Source organism: Halichondria panicea, chromosome 17, assembly GCF_963675165.1.
Source record: "Halichondria panicea chromosome 17, odHalPani1.1, whole genome shotgun sequence".
NCBI lineage: Eukaryota > Metazoa > Porifera > Demospongiae > Suberitida > Halichondriidae > Halichondria > Halichondria panicea.
In genome coordinates, this window is record NC_087393.1 from 2,878,190 (window position 1) to 2,898,523 (window position 20,334).

General features: G+C 39.1%; 3 protein-coding genes across 5 annotated transcripts; 2 read left to right on the top strand and 1 right to left on the bottom strand.

Moving 5' to 3' along the window:
* Nucleotides 1–96: 96 nt before the first annotated feature.
* LOC135350961 (inhibitor of growth protein 3-like) lies at nucleotides 97–11,476 on the bottom strand. Its single transcript, XM_064549853.1, has 11 exons — nucleotides 11,322–11,476; nucleotides 8,815–8,886; nucleotides 8,662–8,765; nucleotides 7,375–7,440; nucleotides 7,080–7,176; nucleotides 6,669–6,722; nucleotides 5,788–5,908; nucleotides 2,419–2,580; nucleotides 2,107–2,218; nucleotides 399–437; nucleotides 97–341 (listed from the first exon to the last, which is right to left on the bottom strand). The coding sequence occupies exons 1-11, from the start codon at nucleotides 11,347–11,349 to the stop codon at nucleotides 228–230; spliced, it is 969 nt and encodes a 322-aa protein (XP_064405923.1). The 5' UTR covers nucleotides 11,350–11,476; the 3' UTR covers nucleotides 97–227.
* On the top strand, nucleotides 3,468–5,353 carry LOC135350959 (uncharacterized). Of its 3 annotated transcripts, none has more exons than XM_064549851.1 (4): nucleotides 3,468–3,720; nucleotides 3,769–4,170; nucleotides 4,482–4,790; nucleotides 5,005–5,353. In XM_064549851.1, the coding sequence occupies exons 1-4, from the start codon at nucleotides 3,657–3,659 to the stop codon at nucleotides 5,178–5,180; spliced, it is 951 nt and encodes a 316-aa protein (XP_064405921.1). In that variant the 5' UTR covers nucleotides 3,468–3,656; the 3' UTR covers nucleotides 5,181–5,353. The 3 variants fall into 3 exon arrangements, with proteins under 3 accessions (XP_064405921.1, XP_064405922.1, XP_064405920.1); XM_064549852.1 differs by having other exon boundaries at nucleotides 3,473–3,708; nucleotides 3,769–4,272; XM_064549850.1 differs by having other exon boundaries at nucleotides 3,479–3,720; nucleotides 3,769–4,272.
* LOC135350958 (uncharacterized) lies at nucleotides 11,473–20,215 on the top strand. Its single transcript, XM_064549849.1, has 10 exons — nucleotides 11,473–11,616; nucleotides 15,513–15,694; nucleotides 16,191–16,306; nucleotides 16,380–16,425; nucleotides 18,233–18,371; nucleotides 18,433–18,594; nucleotides 19,329–19,430; nucleotides 19,658–19,739; nucleotides 19,788–19,905; nucleotides 19,962–20,215. Exons 1-10 carry the CDS (start codon nucleotides 11,520–11,522, stop codon nucleotides 20,094–20,096), a joined length of 1,179 nt encoding a protein of 392 aa, XP_064405919.1. The 5' UTR covers nucleotides 11,473–11,519; the 3' UTR covers nucleotides 20,097–20,215.
* The last annotated feature ends 119 nt before the right edge of the window (nucleotides 20,216–20,334 follow it).

The following is a 20,334-nucleotide window of genomic DNA, read 5'->3' on the forward strand; positions in this document are numbered from 1 at the left end:
GGACAATAACGCAATAACACAATCTGAATCATATTCATGGTTGTGCTTCATCCAGATTTCAACTCTGCATACAGAAGGGGGAGTTTTGTACACCAGTCATGTGACAATCAATCATTGGTTGTGAATAATTTTGGCAGCACTAAAAGAATTTGCAACACTAATAAAAAGTTCAGGGTGCACAAATTACTAAAACAGCCATAGAGTAATACCAACAATAATGGCCAGGGTTACAATCGTCTACCGCCTTTCTTCTTAATGCTTGAGCACTGAGGACAGTACCACTTTCCTTTAGGTGGCTCTGTAATCCCAACGCAGCCATAATGGAACCATTCTATAGAGCACTGTAATCAGTAAAATGAATAAATAAACATACCATCATGTATAGTATAATAATTTACCTCCGGGTTGTCACATCCAACCATTTCACCATATGACACCTACGTATACATGGGAATGAAAGTAGGAGAATGGTATATACATGTACAATGTTGTATGCATAAATTGTTGGTGATGATCAATGTACCGTATATGCTTGATCAGGAGCCACGGCTACGTTTTATTTTACTGGAAGAGGAGGCTACAATTTGAGAGAGGCCACTGTTCAAGATCAACAACCTTTAATTTATCATTTTCACCTGCATAAACTTGAACTCTGCCATGAGAAAGTCTTTGTGAAGCACTAACAAGCTGTTACCTGTACCTAGTAGCTACGTACATATAGCTAGCTGCTAGTATTATGTTTTGGCTGCCACGTGCAGAAATGCTAGAGTCAAAGTTCACTGAGGCTACTATTTGATCGCGGCTACTAAACGTTTCATTTTGCTAGCAAGGGAGGCTATTATTTGCCTTTATACAAGAGCGGCCCCTAATCGAGTATATACGGTATTCTTATTGAAACACGTACTATTCTCATTGAAACACTAGCCTCATTCCCAGGCTCTCCTTTTTTCTGTTCTTTGTCACAATCGTTAAAATATACGGTATTAATTGGAGGAATAAAGAATAAAAAGGAGAGCCTGGTATGCAAAGTCGCGTGACGGTAGAAGGGTGGTAGAAGGGTGAAATTGAGCGTGGGCAGGTAGACGTTGAGATATTGGACTGCCCCCACACCTCGATCTCTATGACTAATAAACTTGTGCAGGACTGGTGGACATGCATGACCATAGATTTGGAATTGGAGCAGTTTAATGTGTTATACAAGCTTGCTAGCTATACCTACTAGATTGTCTAGATCTAGCTAGATTCTACTATTCAGATTCAGTTTTGTTGTGCCATGCTGAGCTAGATCTGCTAGACTAATAGCTTAGTCATCATTATCAATTCATCTTGGTAGCTATAATTATACTAAGCTACTTGCTATCAGAGCTGGGCATGCTGGTTCTGCACTGAGCTAGGTCTCTCAGTCTGCTCCTAGATCCTGGCCTTGGCACAGATTTTCTTAGTGTTTTAATTAATGCGTGGGCGAATACTCTATGTCACGATTGTGGGCTATATATCGCCCACGTTTCATAAAAATGTATGTGGATCACGCGACTTCGCATACCAGGCTTTACTTTTTCTTTCACGTCCATCATGTCCTTCTTTAGTGCCTCCCATCATCTTTAGCTCATTTATATTGAGAGAACAGACAAGAACAAGAAAAAGTAAAGCCAGGGGACGAGGCTATTGAAACACTACATTTGGCCACACAAACTAAATCGTAGAATAGCAGTAGAATGGCAATAGAATAGAATTGTGTCATTTGTTTCTCAGAGTCCATCCGCTTAGTTTTTGTCCCCCACTTACTCTCTTTTTTTATTACGATGCGCTCACTCCCCTTTTTATTACGATGGGCTTTGAACAACTGACCAACCTTTCCTGCCATTTTTTTTATGCACGATGATGCACATTTTTGAGCTTTGACTTTTTTATGTATGCTGTAAAAGTAAGCATATCCACAAGAAAAAAGGCATGAGAAACAAGACTAGTGATTTAGTCTGTATGCACAGAAAGTGGGGTTAAATAATTGCCATGGTCGAGTGGTAAAATTATCTCGTTTCTATGACAGAGAAACAATGCTATAAAGCTTAAAGCATTGACACAAAGCAAAATTTATGTTGGGGTTACCTGGTTACAGAGACAATATCTTGGCTCATTTGGGTCCACAAATCCAATCCAGTCACCTCCAGGCTCACCGTCAACATCTGAAAAAATTGACGTTGTCTGCGAAAAGGATCCCCTGAAATAGTATAGGTGTACAAGTATATGAATTAATGTTAAAAAAAGGTTTAAAATTGTGTAAACAATTAGCAGCGGTAAAGTTGAAAAGACTCTGCCTACATGTACATCCATCCATCCACGAAGCAGTCAGTACGTTACAATCCGCAAATAAGATACAGAGGCTGATTTGTAGCTACAAAAAATAGTGGCAGAACTTACCTCTTTGGTGGTTTAGGATCAGAGAGGCTGAAGGAGAGAGGGGGCTTCCCTCCTGTACCTGCGTAGAAGCTGGACGGTGGTGACAGCTGGTCATCAAGGTCAAGGATGTCTGAGTCCAAGTCGGTGTGAAGTGAGAACGAAGCTGATGTACGATGCTCTCGTCTGCAAAAGTATGCCCAAATTGGCAATTAGAGTGAAATTCTTCTAGTAACAGCCCTACATGTACATGTACGATGAACATAAACACATACCGTACATATAGAGCGAACTTTTCGAGGGGCTTAATTTTCACTGATTTCGTGGGTTAGCAATCCTACACGAAGATTAAGTCCACAAAAATTGTTCTTTAATTAGAATTATCTGCTATAACGTGCAAAGATTAAAGGCGTGGCTTCCGGTAAGCATGCAGTCATTCCACGACTATAGTGCAACGAAATGCTTTTAGAGGCCATTCCACGAAATATACGTGCCTCAAAAATTTGGCGCTATATGGTACTAGAGGGACTAAACGGGTGTCGTCTGCATCATGGTTTTACTACATCACAAATTAAGCTAAAAAGGTGTAAATACGTAATGTTGATGCTATTCAAGGGGACACAGCATACATACGGCAAAAGCAAATACGCCAATATCAAATTAAAACACTACGTGGGCTTCTTATCATGTAAAACGTGCCCCCGGGTATATACACACCACTAGTTATAATCACAACAGAGCTATCGCGCCCCAGACGAACCAGCTTGAGAGAAAAAATTCCAGATTTAATTGCAATTTTTGACCTTTCATTGCATTCTTCGAAACCACAAGATAATTATAGATAATTAGCCTTCTGTAGCTAGAGGGTATATACATTTTGATGTACTGGTTTGCTGCACCAGTATGTAAGTATAGAAAGCTTTCCAAGCAGGCAAATAAACGATCAAGAACAACAGAAGCGGTATAGCTGCTATATCCAAGCAAAGGTCAAGAACCCAGGACAATAATGTTCATTAAAAGTGACCCTATTGACCATGGCTTACCTCCTCTGATATAGACGCAGCCAAAAGCCAAAAACAGTTGCCACAAATATTTAAAATATGTGTTACCTAGGCAAACTTAAAATGGATATATAGCAGATACAAGACACTGAACATGTATTATAATCCTTTCATGCCAAGACACACCCAACACATACACTAGCTTTGACAATACTGGCAGACAACAGCTATCTAAAACTAAAGCCCAAGACAAAAACTAAGATGGCGCACCACTTCATTGCAGTATTACTATCATTGGTCGCATACTCACAATGTGAGTCACATAGTAAGTATCAATAATTATTTGATTGCTGCGCTTTACATGTTAATTCAGGAACACAAGACATCCACTGCATATCTCAGTTGCCTGGTTTCAAAGATCAAGGATTAAACAGCCCTATGCTACTGATAGGAATTCAGGCATTAGTCCCAGCCTACCAGATTACCTGCAACGGCACCCTGGTCCAGTGGAGAGTGGCAACTGTGCGTGGAGGACAACACAGTGTACACTTACAGGTGTGGAGACCAGTGCAAGAAGCAGGCTCATACCGTATTGTTGGGGAAAATTCCTTTAACATAAAACCACAGGGTACTCACAACTTGTTCTCTTTGATTCCAAGTAAAAAGGACCTGATAGGAGTGCAAGAAGGAGATATACTAGGGTTCTATTTGGAAAACAATGCGAGCATTGGTGATGACTTCTCCATTCAGTACCAGGCCAATACTCCAGGAATAGGTGTGATCTATCGACAGCTTTCAGCTCCTATTAAATCAATTGACCACAGTACACTACCCGTAGAGTTGCTCAATGCAGCACCCATCATACATGGTGAAATAAGTAAGCAAAAATAATACTCTCTAGACATAACGTCTAGTGCAACAATTATCCGCAACATGTTTTCCCAGAACTACATGTACCAACTTTCATTGCACCCACTCAAATAATAGTGACATATTATATCAGTATAATTATACCATCTATATTGCAGTTTATATAGCACACGTTATACACGGTTTATGTATAACTACTATTCATTCCTCCAACAGAAGCGTCTGATTCCACAATAAATCCACCAACAACAAAAACAGCAACATCAGACAGTGATAATACATCAATAACGAAAGACACAGACAAACCAACTGGTTATCACACAACTACAGACTATTCAAACCCCACAACAGAAGATGAAAACAACGACCTATTTGTCATCATTTCCTCAGTGTTAGCTGCAGTACTGGGAGTGACATGCCTATTACTGACAACAGCCGTACTGTTCAGAGCATGCATGGCTACTGAGAACAATAGAAAAGAAAGCACAGACGCTTACATTGAGGAGGATTATGAATGCAGACGAGGTATGTATAATTATACATGTATGATACACGTACATATAATTATGCATTACACCTAGCACTAGGCCAAAAAGTATGACAATGCAACAATACTAATTATTATGACAAGTGCCAACATCTATATTGTACCAAAGATCAATCTGCTATTATCGACTCAAACACCAAGTGCATGTATGCCCCCCCCCCCTCATTTAAAGTATCATTGATATATTTACAGCTGTGATAATCCCCCCACCCCCGTTTCGGAAGCACACGGACATGATGATCATAGCAGTTACTGTACCACTATGGAGTAACCTAATACACGAGCAGATTCCAAGATCATCAGCACACGAATACGAGACACCTATCCTACTGTCCCCTGAGAGATCACAACTTACATCTATTGGCTAAGATGTGACAAGAGCGTATGAGAACTGTATGATTATTCTCTATTATCTCTTTCTTGATGTTTTATATCACAATCTAAACGATATACCATAAATTATACATGAGTTTTATATATTGACCATTTTACTTCATACACGTATACTTACGTGTAGTACATATGCAGCTCCAGGTGTTGAGCTCTTATCTTGGTGTAGAGGGATTCTAGACAGGCTAGACAAATTAGCTAGAGACAGGCTCCTAGCTATAGGCAACAACAACTAGTTATAGACAAATTGACTTCACAGTGTAGCTTAACCAAATTCTTAGATCGAGAAGCAAAACATCAACTGACAATACAGGGTAAAACGAGAGTAAAACGAAGTTAAAGTGAAGTGAGGCAAAAAAGGCTTAAATACGTGGAGCAGGGCCCCAGAGGCTCGCACAACAACAAAGGGAGGAAGTGGAGCACTAACAATGAGAATTGTTAGAGAAGAGTATGATATCAACATCAACATCAAATCATGGTTAAGGTAGTAGTAAATATTACATAACGTAAGGTGTTAATAAGGTTCTAATAAATGTTGATTAAAAGTAAGGTACATTGAGCGTGAACACCAGGTATTATTCTCACCTTGGATACTTAGTCCTCCCAACAGGTGCAGGAGAAGCTCGAATCGACGATGTTAATGTGAAGTCATCAAACTCTCCGTTAGAAAGGTGGTCATCAAGGTGGGCTATGTTTCGGGAGCGCTCTGTCAAGGAGAGATAATTATACTAACGATAAAACTATAATTATACCTGCATGAACTGTTTTAGGCAATTGATTACTTCATGTTTCCACGCGTACCTTAATCGTTAAAATAATAGTATATGATGCGAATATATGTACATGTACTGGGTACTAGGAATAATTTGCATGCACAGTAAATGCTGCAGGAAATTTATATACCGAATGTATAGCCCCAAATGTTCGAACCATAAAATACTTTGATTTCGCAGATTGCTTATAGAATAAAAATGTTGTGAATGTTGCGAATTATTATTATGTTTGAGGATAGCCCTTTACACTATATAGTGGAGTGAGCAAAAATTTAATTTGCGACCATAATTTTCGAGGTTTCAGGTCAATCAGCAAAAAAAATATGCAACCTGGCACTATACTTGCTGTATACCCACAAAAACACGTCAAACAGAAAGGTACGTTGGTTAGTATAACTACACAGAACAGTTTTTCTTTATGCATGCACACTTACACACACAATAATTATGGCATGCAGCTCACTAACAGTTAATTATTAACACGCAAAATCACACTTGCAGAATGGGACCATGTGTACATCACACCCAGACGACAGTACAATACATGTAATTATGCCATCAGCCACTTTTGGAATTTTTGAAACAGTACAATCAAACATATAAAAAATTGTACATAATTACAATTATGTACGTATTATGTACGTATTATACGTACACTATCATAATAATTATACTCAACATAAATGTACGTACTTTGGCCACTAGACGGCTTCTCAGGGGTGGGAGGTCTGTCCAAAAGATACGACTCTGCAAAGACATTTATATAACGAGTTTAATAATAGTAAATGGTACAAACATGCTAGATACAGAGGGGGGGCGCCCTGGGATTTCCCACCCCCAGCCAAAATTCCCCCCCCCCTAGAAATCTGAAATTAATCATAATAAAAATGTATGACTTTTCTCCTTAAAAATGTCTACAATCTCATCAATAAAACTATAGACTAGTAAAATGTATGGTTTGAAGCACGCAAAAAACCCAAATCCCAGACCCCCCTCAATTAAACGTTTCCCCCTCCTAGCTAAAAATCCTGTATGAAACCCTGTAAACATAGTACACGGCGCAAACTAATGCGTGATGGTTAACGTAGGTCTTCATCAACACACTCTGTTCAAGAATCTCAGTGATACCGCCTGTGTCAGCCTCAAGCTCTATTGTAAATCTGCTCAGATCTTGATCCAACCTCTTCATGTGCCGGTCAATCTGATGATGCGCGTATGGATAATTATACTTACGTTATACTCAGGAAGTAATACGTACCATGCAATTATGTACATTGATTGTATCAGGAGAGACATTTATGTGCTCCTGATACATGCATACACTGATTGTATACATGGTGTTGCCATTTTTAACAATGCGTATGTACCATTTCAAACAATACATTGATTTCCTTCTTACCATATCATAGAGCTGGTTGGCTATCTTAACCTTCTCTGCCGAGTCTTCCAAACTCTTCTCATACTCCTAAAGATCCACATAACACAGTACAGTAGTATAGACATACTAGTCAGACACTCTTTTGGTGGGATTTTGAAGCTCAAAGGCACTGCTTTAGTACCTCGAGCGTAGCAAGTGTATTATACATGTACATGTGCCTGAGGGCTTCTAAATCCGTAAATACCAAATGAGCATTCTCTCCAAATATTGCTCCATTACCCCGAAACAAAAATAGTGGTGAGACAATTTTGATCTTTTAAAATTAGTTATATACCCCACTTGGGCTCTGTATCGTAGCAACTGGCTGGGGCATAAACTCCCTTGCCTTGAGGGCGCACTGATTACATACTAGATCGACACGGGAAAAGAAGCTATTTAGACACCTGTTGGCAAGACAGGTGGGTGGGGCTCACTAAACACCAGGAAGGCTGGAGAAAGGGTGGGGCTCACTGCTTGGACATGGACAAGTTAGTGCGTGGAGCTAGAAGCTTAGCACTGGCTACAAGCTACATGTATGTGCACATTTCTCATAAACTCCCTTGCCTTGAGGGAGGACTGATTTTATACTAGATCTACACAGAAGCTATATAGGCAATTGTTGGTAAGGGCAGGACAGATGGGTGGGGCTCACTGAACACCAGGAAGGCTGGAGAAGGGGGGGGGGGGGGGGGGGCTCACTGCTTGGACATGGACAAGTTAGTGCGTGGAGCTAGAAGCTTAGCACTGGCTACAAGCTATATACGGACAGCTTTTTGTCCGTTTTCTTTTTCTGATCAATGGTTGTTGAGACTGTTAGCTTGACAAGCATTTTTCATTCCAGTGGGTATACAGTGCATAACACTTATTGTCCACGTACGTACTACATTTGAATTAATGGCGACGTAACCATCCTTGGCCTTGGGACTTTGCCCTCGTCTTCGGAGGTTTACTGCCATAAATTCTGATGTAGTGGACAACAAGTCATTATAATTATATGTTATCTATAATCAACTTAATAATTACGTAGGAGTATACTTTTTTTTTTATGTTATGTATAATAAAACCAAACCAATATATTCCCTAGAGTATGTGTCACCTCAATCATGCATGCACCACCCTAAATAAATGTCGCTATTAAGACAATGATGCATTATTGTATCATCTAGGTGAACTCACAATTTGCGATCGAAAAAACCTAACATGATATACGGTTAGGAATTATCTATGTATACGGGCCTGCATGGTAAAAACTTGTTTTTATCCACAAACCTGACAGATATTGTTATACTGCTGGTCACGCAAATCAGGTTTATTGCTCTTTCGGCAGAGGGAAAAAAACGTTTTATTTTTGTCCCTAAGATTCTCCAACTGACCTGTATTTCGATGAATTGACTATTGAACACACAGGCACTAATACTGTACCTTGAACACACTCGTCCAGATCCTTAATTTGCATAAGCCGTGACTTTAGTTCAGCAGGGAGAAACTCGATAACTATGACATTAGTACACATGTAATGCACATGCATAATGTAAAAGCAAGAGCGTATAAAGAGAAGAGGGCATGCAACTACAATCTATCGTACTACAAATACGGGAATTTATTGCACGTGCACTCTGTTTCTTTCGATTCCTTAGTGGGCGGTTGGCTAAATATAACATATCCTGCTGACTCATCAGTAATAATTATGATGCATACACAGTATACATTGCGAGTTGCATGCCCTCTTCTCTTTATTACTGTAACAGTGCCATAAAAAGTACATGTACAATAACATGTACAGTAGAACTTTGATTACCAGACACCCTGGTGCATATTTAGTGCACGTAGGTGTCTGCACATGCGCAGACGATAAACATGCCCCAGTGTCCATGGTAACAGCTGTTAAGTGTGCATGCTCATTAAGGGATACACCCATTTTCAACCAAGCCGGATAATGGTTCCGGTTAATCGAGGTGCTACTGTATATAATACAAAAAACGAACTAAAGAAGCGCTTGCAAATCCACAAATCTAAATCCAAGAGAATGTGGCTAAAAGCCGTTAGTTTAAGTTTTGTATACTGCAATTACAGTGGAACCTCACAAATCCGGACACCTTCAGTCAGAAACCTCGCAAATCCGGACAAAATGGCAAACTGAAAAAGAGGAGGGGCTATCAGTAGAATAGACTACTGCGCATGCGCACTCTAACTTGCTTTACTGAGTCAGCAATAATTTTATTAATAAACTGCTCAATACCTCGTTCAATACAATGGCCACTGCAAAGAAAACGCTCACAAGACTCACTATTGGAGAGAAAGTTGAAATAAAAAGACTATTCTAGCTAGCAGCTTCCCTTCTGCCACAGAAATATAGCGCAAAATTTTCGAGGGGCTTAATTTTCGCTGATTTCGTGGGTTAGCAATCCTACACGAAAATTAAGTCCACGAAAATTGTTCTTTAATTAGAATTATCTGTTATAATGTGCAAAAGATTAAAGGCGTGGCTTCTGGTAAGCAGTCATTCCACGAACATTGTGCAACGAAATGCTTTTAGAGGCCATTCCGCGAAATATAAGTGCCTCGAAAATTTCGCGCTATACGGTAATACATGTACACAAGTGTCTTCTTTAATGATATTCATAATCAATTAATAACATCCGTTAATCTGGAAACTTCATGTGTTCGGATGGGGTCTGGTCTGGCTCTATTCGGATTAACGAGGTTCTCCTATAATATGTCAATTGATAATAATAATAATTATTAACTTTACTCACCCGAAAATACAGCCCGTTGTAAGAGCAGGAATGTATTGCCGGTCCATACCCCATATCAGGAGTGCATGCACTCCTGCCCATATGTATGGCAGGTCCAATAGCTCGAGCATATCTAAGCTTAAGATTAGCTACAAGCTAGCTAGATATCTATGGTACAGTTAGTGATCCAGTTCTATAAACATTACGAAAGAGACTGCATCAAATAAACAAACATTTGCTACGTACAGCTATACATAGCACAGCTCGTTAGTTTGCAGAAAATACTGATCATGCATGCAGCTTCTCGAAACTAATGTTTTGTCTTCCCTTTGAAGATGTTTTTACTAGCGTTTTAATTACTATTGAGACAAGTTGAGTTTATCCTCACTGAATATGTGCTTGCTGAGAATTTTTCGTAACTGTAATATAATAATACATGTATGTACATGTATCACGCATGTTGTGCGTGAACAGTTAAAGGGATAATTCAAGCCCCCCCATGATTTTGAAGCAAGAGTTGCAAAACGGGGGGCATATATCATCACAAATAATATACGGGAGACATTTCTGGGTATTTTTGGCGAATGAGGCAATTGAACTGTTATTGGCGATCTGACAATCACTTGGCATTATTGATCTCATTAAGGGATGGTACGACACTTTTAATTTTAGCGACAATTTTAGCGACCTTACCTTAATTTGCCAAATCGACGATTAATTCGTCACCATAATAAACTCACCATACGGTATGTGGCCAGTATTCACTTTATTTAAGGCATCATTAAAAATTAATTACCGCATTTTAGCGCCACTGTGGACCATGCAAGTAGTAAGCTTTTATACACGTACACACACTAATATTAATTTTGTTGCATGCAGGTAATCCAATCACAGAGAAACTCAAAGAGTGGGTAATGATTGACCATGATTGTTAATTAAAAACGATTGATGCCAAAAGTCCAAGTCAAGTTTATATTGTTCTCCAGACTCAATTTATAATCGGGGCTGGTGTGAGACTTAATATACCGCTTGCATCCGTGAAGTATGTACTTGGCCTAATTATGAATCATGAATTACACAGTGCAAAACAAAATTTAATGTGCGTAGTACGTACAGTCATGTAGACTTACTGTACACCCGGCCCCCCTACTGTACTGACGATAACCCACACAAAATAAATAGAAAGATACTCACTCTCTAAGTAATCTTCAAGATAGTGCATTTCAGCAGTCAGGAGCAGTGAAAACCAAGCAGGTACCAGGTGAAGGCTAAAAACTCGATCGATGATACATTATTTTCTTAAAAGCGCTCACTTTATTTAAATTAGAGCACACTAAGTTCATCATTATTTTTTTAGTAATCATCCGACAGAGCTAGAGCTAGAGATCGATCATGGTGCCAGTGATGACTGAACTGAGAAAGAAACCGCCGCTCAGTGACTATCAGCTGACGTTCCTACGTCCTTACATTCTTCGGAAAAGGAAATCAGGTATTTCCTGGTTCCAGGCTAGCTGAGGCCGAGGATAGATCGACTCGCAAACCGCCACTGTTGCACGGCGAACAGTAGACTGGTAAAACTCCGTGTAGGGACTCGTGCAACGATTGTCACGATGTTTGTGGCAACTCAAGTGGCTAGATCGCATGCGGTTACCACAAGATCATTGATGCTGAATAGCACTAGAAAACTCTAAGTACCGTAGTTGATGTAATTACAGCGCCAGTCTAATTAAACGAAATTCGAAATTGTTGGCCATAATTATACCACCATATAAATTCATTTGTTTTATGTACATAGTCTCGCAAAAATAATTATTTTTTACTGGCGCTGTAATTATATCAACTACGGTATCACGTGCAGTAGACTGACGTTATGAAAACCACAGCCACTTGCTGATATGCCGACTGTGCAACACGAGTCTCTACTGACCAGTCTACTGTTCGCTGTGCAACAGTGACGGCTCGGTAAATCGTGTATGATGAAGTTCTCCGCAGTTTTATTAACATTTTTGGACTAAATAGTTGCACTATAATAGCTACAGTGCCTTTAATAATTAGTCTATAGAGTAAATAAACGCAATTTGGTACGTGTTAGTACATAAATGTAAATATTTTGAGATTGTCTAAGAAAATATGATGATAGATCTACTATTGTGTTGGTGAACAAATTATCTAAAACATATCCAAAAATATTTCCATGGCAACCAAAGGTGGTGGGTATGTGGTGGTTTATAAAACACCAACATTTTTCTATAGTGGACAATCGCTTAGCGATGGAAAAGACCAATTGTTTTCGGCTAAGGTATGGAACTTTGGCACAACATTCCTGAATAGTTTAGCTAACATATGCATGGTTACGTATAGTTTACATAAGTACACGTACTGATTAATACTCAATTATGGGATATTTTAGGTGCCTTTTTGCTTAGCGATGGAACTCAAGCAAATTTGTCGGCTAAGGTCTAATTGTTTTTGCACATTAATAATTTTCTATCTTTTGATACAAAAAAGTTGTCCAGAAATACTTTAGTTTCGAAGATATTTCATGTTACACATATATTTTACGATCACTCCCATTTTTACCTAAAATGATTTCCCACTACAACAAATTTTGGGGAAATATTTTGAAATAAGGTTGTAGCTTATTTATTCACCTACACAATGGACAATTTCTTAGAAATGTTCCAATCTACAACTACTCACTCTGTGGTTAGATTTACTCTCAAAGCTGAAGGCACTGTATCTAAAACTAGCTACTCAAAGCTATCTTCTAAGTTTTACTTGCCGTCTATGAATGTAACACTCAACTTTTCATGGTATTGTCCGGATATTTAGAACAAATGTAATATTAAAGCACTGGAGTGTCCGTTGTATTAGAACAACGAAAATTGCCCAAAAGAGTGTCCGTGGTAATTATAAGTGTCCGATAATTAGAAGATATACGGTACTTAACTACTGCACTGGAATATTGCTCAAATCAATATTTGCACTTTTGAGGATACTGTACACCCCCCTTTTACACTATTGAAAATTAATTTTATTCATTGCCAACATTTGAGGTAGATTATGTAATGTTAATGAGATTCATAATGTTATACATTGCAACTTGCAAGTGAATGAGTCAATTAATGTGTTTGCTTAGCTAGCTGCTAGTTAGCCTCGTTCCCAGTTAGGCCTTACTTTTTCTTGCTGTTGTCATTGTTCATCCATAAATAGAAGGTAACAAAAAAAGAATACCTTAAGGTGATATATTTTTGCGTGTATTAATTTAATTTCTGCTATTTCTGCGAATGAGAGTAAAATCGCAAAAATTAGTACTCGCAAATAATTGGCCGCCCTCTTGTCAAATGTGTCCAGATCGACATTTCGCAAAAATTATACCAGCAAAATGTACAAAACTGTAAAAACGCAAACAAATCAACCTGTGAAAATATTTCACCTTAAGGTAGACAAAGTGAAGGCAGCAAAGAAAGAAATGGGCGTACAGTTAAGGCCTAGTTTGGGAAATCGCGTGATCCACAGGGATTTTTATGAACGTGGGCGATATGTAGCCCACAATTATGATGTAAGGTATTCTCCCACGCATTCAGAATAAGACCACTGAGACAAGTCAGGGAACCAGCATGGCCAGCTCTGGTGGCAGTAGCTACATGTACCTGCTAGGGCCTAGATGATAATGATGACTATTAGTTTAGATCTAGCATTTAGGAAAGATAGGTGGTGATAGTCTGATAGAATCTAAACACACAATTTAGACTACCGTAGTAGATCTAGCTAAGCTCTATGGCTTAGCTAGTGCTTGCAAACTTTCAGTTCCAAGTCCATGTCCAGCTTGCTGCAGGCAAAGTTTTATTAGTCATTGATCTCTAGGTGGGCAGTCCAACATCTCTAGCACTGCATGCCCACGCTCATTTTCACCCTTCTACCCTCACGCGACTTCCCGATACAGGCTCTTCTCCTTCTTATGTCTATTTCTTTCTTTATTCCTCCAATTAATACCGTATTTTATCTCATTGAACAATTAATACAGTATTTTATCTTGTTGAACGAGTGTGATAAAGACTGAGAACAGAAAAGAAAACGAGAGCCTGTGTAGAGGCTAGCTGCTAGTAGTACTAGTAATAAGTACCGTATAGCGAGTAATTTTCGTGTGGGCAAGTGGTTTTCGTGGTTGAAGGTCTAACCACGAATATTTTACCCACAAATGAAGCGACCTTGCCTATCTTTACCTGCAGTGCACGAACATATCATCCACAAATGTCTCAATATTGCTGAACCACGAATATTTTGTCCCCCGAAAATTACCCGCTATACGGTAGTCAGAAGCAGCCCTTGTGAACTTTGACCTTATTGCCGATCCACCCAATTACAGTGGAACCTCTATAAAACGGACACATTGGAGAACAGCCTTTTGGCCGTTCTTTTGGCCGTTATAGAGAGGTGATCTTCCTTGGGAGGTTCCGATTGCCAGCTATGTATGCTGTATGAGTAATTTCTTGCTGCAAATGAATCTTGGAGCTTTGCTAACTGCTTCTTTAGCTCGGCTGTAGAGACAAGCTACAGCTAGGTTTTCACGATTGTGCTATCTCAACAATAATTTTTTTGTTAATTCTGGGTGTGGCTGTCCGTTCTGGGAGGTTATTTTCCTCTGATTGGGGACTAGAAAGCTGCTCGTTATACGGAGTAGAGAGGTGGTCGTCGCTCCTGAGAGGTTGCTTTACATTGAAGTCATTGTAGTTTCAATCCGAACCTGAGCTCTTGGCCATTATATAGCGTGTAGTTGCTCTTCGGAGGTGGTTGTTAATGGAGGTTCCATTGTATTAGAAATGCAAAATGCTTTACTTATTTATAATACATTGTAGATCTACACACTTCTATAAATCTTTAACAAAGGCGTATAAACGAAGAGAGGGCATGCAACAGCAAAAGAGCAGAATTCAAATGTGGGCAGATGAACGTGCACGAAGTGCTAAAAATAATAATAAATTTCTATTTTTAGTACTTCAACATAATTATTCATCCGCCCACATTTGAATTCTGCAGCTACGTGTACTAGATAGTGAGTTGCATGCCGGCCCTCTCTTCTTTTATACGCCCTTGATAATAACGTAACATTATATTATACAAAGCAAACTAAATACCTCTTCTATAAAATTTTTGAGCGAAACAAAATATGGCGAGAGGCATTAGCACAGCGCAGCTTGCAGCACTCGTATTTACTTGTAGCTAGCATAGCACATGTAGAAAGTAAAATTTTAGCCTCTGTCAATACGAGTTTGGCAGTTCAAAATAGCTGTAGAGTCTACATACACAGTACAGCATCAGTCTCATAGTGAATATCCACATCTAAAGTACGTGGCCATAATAATATTATATGTTTATCCACAGAGCAACTCCTCGGTGAACAGAGTAGATCTAGTCCTGAAAGCAAACAACGTTATAGTAAAGATCCTGAATGTGTTTGTGAGGACAATGTCAAATCACTTTGTGAGTCAACTCAGGAGTTGAAGAAAAAAGCACAAAAGCAGAAAGAGTCTCAGAATGAATCGCCTGTTGATATTGCTGAGCAGGTGAGCTGTATTAATTTTATACCGATATTGTTAGAATGCAGAGAGTTGCAGTACATGTGTCCATATAGATAATCATATCCTCCCCGGGATTGGAAACACTATATAGATTAACACTGCCTTACACACGACCATTTCGTGTACTGAAGCAGAGCGCATGAATGCGTGCTAAATATGTTGATTGTATTGCGGTCCACGAAATATTCATACGATGCCTACCAGAGACGCTAAACTTCCGTGTACTAAAGCAGTGGAGTGCATGAATGCGTGCTAAACGTGGAGAGTCAGTCGTGTATATAATTATAATGTGTATTGCTGTGTACATTTTAATTGTAGTTGTCTAGCGCTGAAATCATGCAGGTGGTCGTGTCAGTATGTTGTGGATGCAGCATTAATTGGTTATACGAGTGTTGCACCTATATTAATAATGCTTAATTTGACAGTTTACCCAAAATTTAATTATCGATGTTGGAACTAATTGCTTGCATGTAATTTGTAGATTAAAATTCTCCAAGATCGTCTGGAATCTCTCAAGAAAGAAAAGCACAGTCTGTTTCAGCAGCTTAAGGTAGTGCTATATGATGAAGATGAGAAAAAACAAGAAGAACAACGACTGTAAGAATCAGTCAGTACACGTACACTACATGTACATGTATAATTATGTTGTTAATAATTATGTTTTTTACAGTGAGATTGAAAAAACATCTGCAGACATGTATGATCCTAGACAACAAGTGAGTGAATAAACACCTAGTATAGTATAACGCACAGTGCCTCTAGTCTAAAGACTAAAGAGTAGAATACCACAACTTTGTGAGTAGTTGTTCTTATAAATAATTATGTTCAGATTGCAACATGTCTACATGTAAGTGTGTAGATGAATGAAGTGTGTAGGTGAATGAATAAAGCTACAACATATCTTCCATGGAAACATGATTATGGTGGTGAGTTTGTGGTGATTAATAGCTCTCGAACAAAAACTAAACTAAGTATTTCTTCAATCAGAGAACAGAAAAGATGAAAGCACCGCAGGTGCTGATGTCTCGGTGGAGGTGTCATAGCTACATAACATAAAACTACTAGCTAGCTTTTATACACACATTCATTGATTATAATTTTGCTGCATGCAATCGTAGGGAAACTCAAATAGTGGGTAATAATCGACCATGATTGTTGTTAAAAACGATCGATGCCAAAATTCAAGTCTGGCTGCAAGTCAGCAGAGCCTTGCAGCTCTCTTCTCACTCTTGCAGCTACCAATAGCTAGCGTTCTAGTGCAGAGCTAACTACTAAGTAGAGTAGCAACACTCGGTGAACAAGTTTTGCTGCGGACTCTTCTGAAAAGGCTGCAATGGTATTCCATGTAAGCAAAACTAGGTATAACTCGAGAACGAAGCTTTATTTTGCAAATCCACAAATAGCATGCCAAGAAAATATGACTAGAAGCCTATAGAAACTCTTACTTGCACTTCATTGATCCTTGAGCAGCTGAAATAGTTTACACACACACACACACACACACAGACACACAAACACACTACCGATACCTCGCTTGCGCATGCGCACCGAGGCATAATAATTGTTAGGTGGGAAATCGGTTAGGGAGGAAAAAAGCCAACAGTTGTTGTCTAAGGCCTGGGACTTTCTCACAGGATCTATAGATGGTTTGTCTATCTTATAAAAGGTTCGTGTAGCTTATACATAATGTACGTATATACACATCCTCCGCAGTACTCAAATTTGAGTATCTAACGGTTTAACGTCCAAAAATTACACAAGTAATAATTATAATTGTCTCTAACTTTTTGTTTTTAAGGTTACTGTAAACCGTTTGCTCATTAATTATGCATGAGCTATATCTAGTGATCGTGAGCAGCTAGAATGAGCTGGAAGTCCAGCTGAAACGCTGTAGTCATTTCATGGCTCGAATAGACATTTTACTGGATAGCTTTATAGGTACAGTCTACTGTAGCTTCACTATATGCAGGGCGTGTCAAAGAGATAATAAAAAGGCTACTGAAAGCTCACAAGAGGCTGTTTTCCTTGGCTCTGACCGCCATTTTAAGTAGAGTTAGTCCACAGCATTATTACTTTGTGAGCGTTTCTTGGCCTGGAAAGAAAAAAAAACAACTTTGACCAGCCCTCCAGAATGGTAAGAAGCATTATATAAGAGCAAGAACACAGAGCTAGAAGTGTTTTTGGAAGTTTAAAATGACTACTAGTTTGTGTTGATTCTAGTAATTTGATGATCGCTCAGAGCTTCCACATCACCCCCACTTTCACCTAACCGATTGCCCACCATAAAAAAATAGTAGGGAATAGTTTTGGATAACGTTGGAGCTTATATTCATTCACCTATACACAATGGTATCAGCTAGTACACATTTAAGTTACTAATAATTATACCTATACTAATTAAAGTAAAACTACACTAATAATTAATGTGGCACACCTGCTTGTGTGCCTCGATCTACACATCCTTGAGCAGCTGTAGCAGTCTACACAGACACACAGACACTGAAACTGTTAACACACTCATAGGGTGGTGTTGGTTTGAAGCGACCGTATACAAGCATTTTGTCAATGTCTTACCCTGGAGTTTCACCTCTAAAGAGACAGCAGAGAGGGCCACTCCTTCCTACACCAGAAGGCTCCTCTCCTACCCACTTCTCGAGACAAAGTAATGAAGTTGTGACGTGGCTATTGAAGTGTTCCTTTCTCGACTATATCAACTCCTGCAGGTAGCGGTGGTTCATTTCACGGTAATGCTGAAGTGTTCCCTCAAGGAGGCAAGTCTCTGTACGTTTCCAGAAGTTCTTCTGTCCTCTCAGTCAATAGACCTCCATTTTTAGAGCAACGAGTGGGGCCACCTTACAATGTTCCTTCAGATGTACACATGCAAGGTAGGTATAATTACTGAGATGCGTGGGCGGCCACGGGTTACAGTATGTTTGTTTGTCTCCTATGTAAGTCTGCTCACCTCCTAGGTTGTAATAATTATAATTATGAACAGGGCAGATTTGTTATACCGGTATCGGAGGATTCAGTGACCGCTTCAAGATTATTTTAGTGGTCCTACAACAAAGAACACACATAATAGTGTTACATATCAAAATGAGCTTTAAAACAGTATAAAATTATGCATGTACAAGTAAGCGCCATTAAGCTACTGTGATGAATTTTATTTGTGAAACTCAAATCCTTGTCGTCGACTGCAGTACTCACTAAGCATGCACCTTGTAGTCTACTGTACCTAAATCTTTACGTTTGTAATGTGAAAAATTGCTAGGATTGTCCGGGGAAAACACCAAAAAGCTAAGCGATTGCCCAGAGTAAAAAAAACACACAAATTTGTTGTTACTGTATTGGTACATAAATGTGAATATCTTGTGTAGATAAAAGAATACTCTAAAATATACCCAAAATTGTTTCCATGGAAACCAAAGGTGGTGGGTATGTGGTGGTTTAAGTAATGTTCTATAGTAGCACTGTATACCGTACTACATCACATTTAGACATAATTATGCTATACAACTACGCAGAGTTAGGGCTCTAGTTCAGTAATACTCATGCAGTGTCAAGTATTACAATAGTCATTATGACCTGTATTAATTGTTATTTGCGTACACATGTGCAGGTCCTCACCCCAGTGCAATGGAGTCTCCACTATTGGTACACAGCACACAAGCAGGCGTATTTGTACACCCCAACCCACTTGAGATGCAAACACAGTTTCAAGGTATATTCAATGGATATGGAGCTGATGTTATGGCCTGAAACTGTCAGCCTATTCTCAGACTCAGCAAAATACATGTACATGTATACGGTTTCTATTTTTAGAGCTGCTGCCAATTCTACCACATGTTTAAATGCCATAAATAATAATTTTTATTATAAGTAGTTGGTAAGCCTTTTGTTGCACTAATGTATGCATTGCACTAATGTATGCATGTTCATGCCCTTCAGGCATGGGTGTTGGTGCTTTTCAGTTTACGTCTAATCCTCCATTCAACTCAGTGACTAATATCCATAGTCCCTCAGGTCCAAGGTAACCAGAACATAACTACACAATACCTTGTACTAATTTTTTTCATAGCCAACATGTACAGATGCAGTTTCCACTAGGAGGATCATTTGTCCAGCATGAAATTCCACCATATAATCAGCCAGCACCCCATGAGATCTCAATGAAAGGCCGTCCATTCTATGCTGCTGTAAGATATACACTATAAACTCTGGGTTACGATGAGTGCAATTTCCTTTGCTATAGGGGAGCCAGTCGGTGGGTCACCTGCCTGGGGAGCATACACCATTCCCTGTACCTCTGCATGACCCCAGACACCAGAAATTTGTACACGTATCAGACAATCAGAGTACACCTCAATCACCTCACTACCCATCTTAGTGAAAGGCCTTGGCCTGTGTATGTTGATTATACTTGACACACTATATGATTGTAAGAGCAAAATATTTAATGTTCTCTTTTATAAGTATCATTTGCACGTTGCTTTGCTTTTTATGAAATCAACTACCGTATACAGCGAAATTTTAGGGTGCATTTCGTTGCATAATATTTGTGGGTTGACTGCTTACCGGAAGCCACGCCTTTAATCTCCCGTAGCAGATAATTAAAGAATTACTAA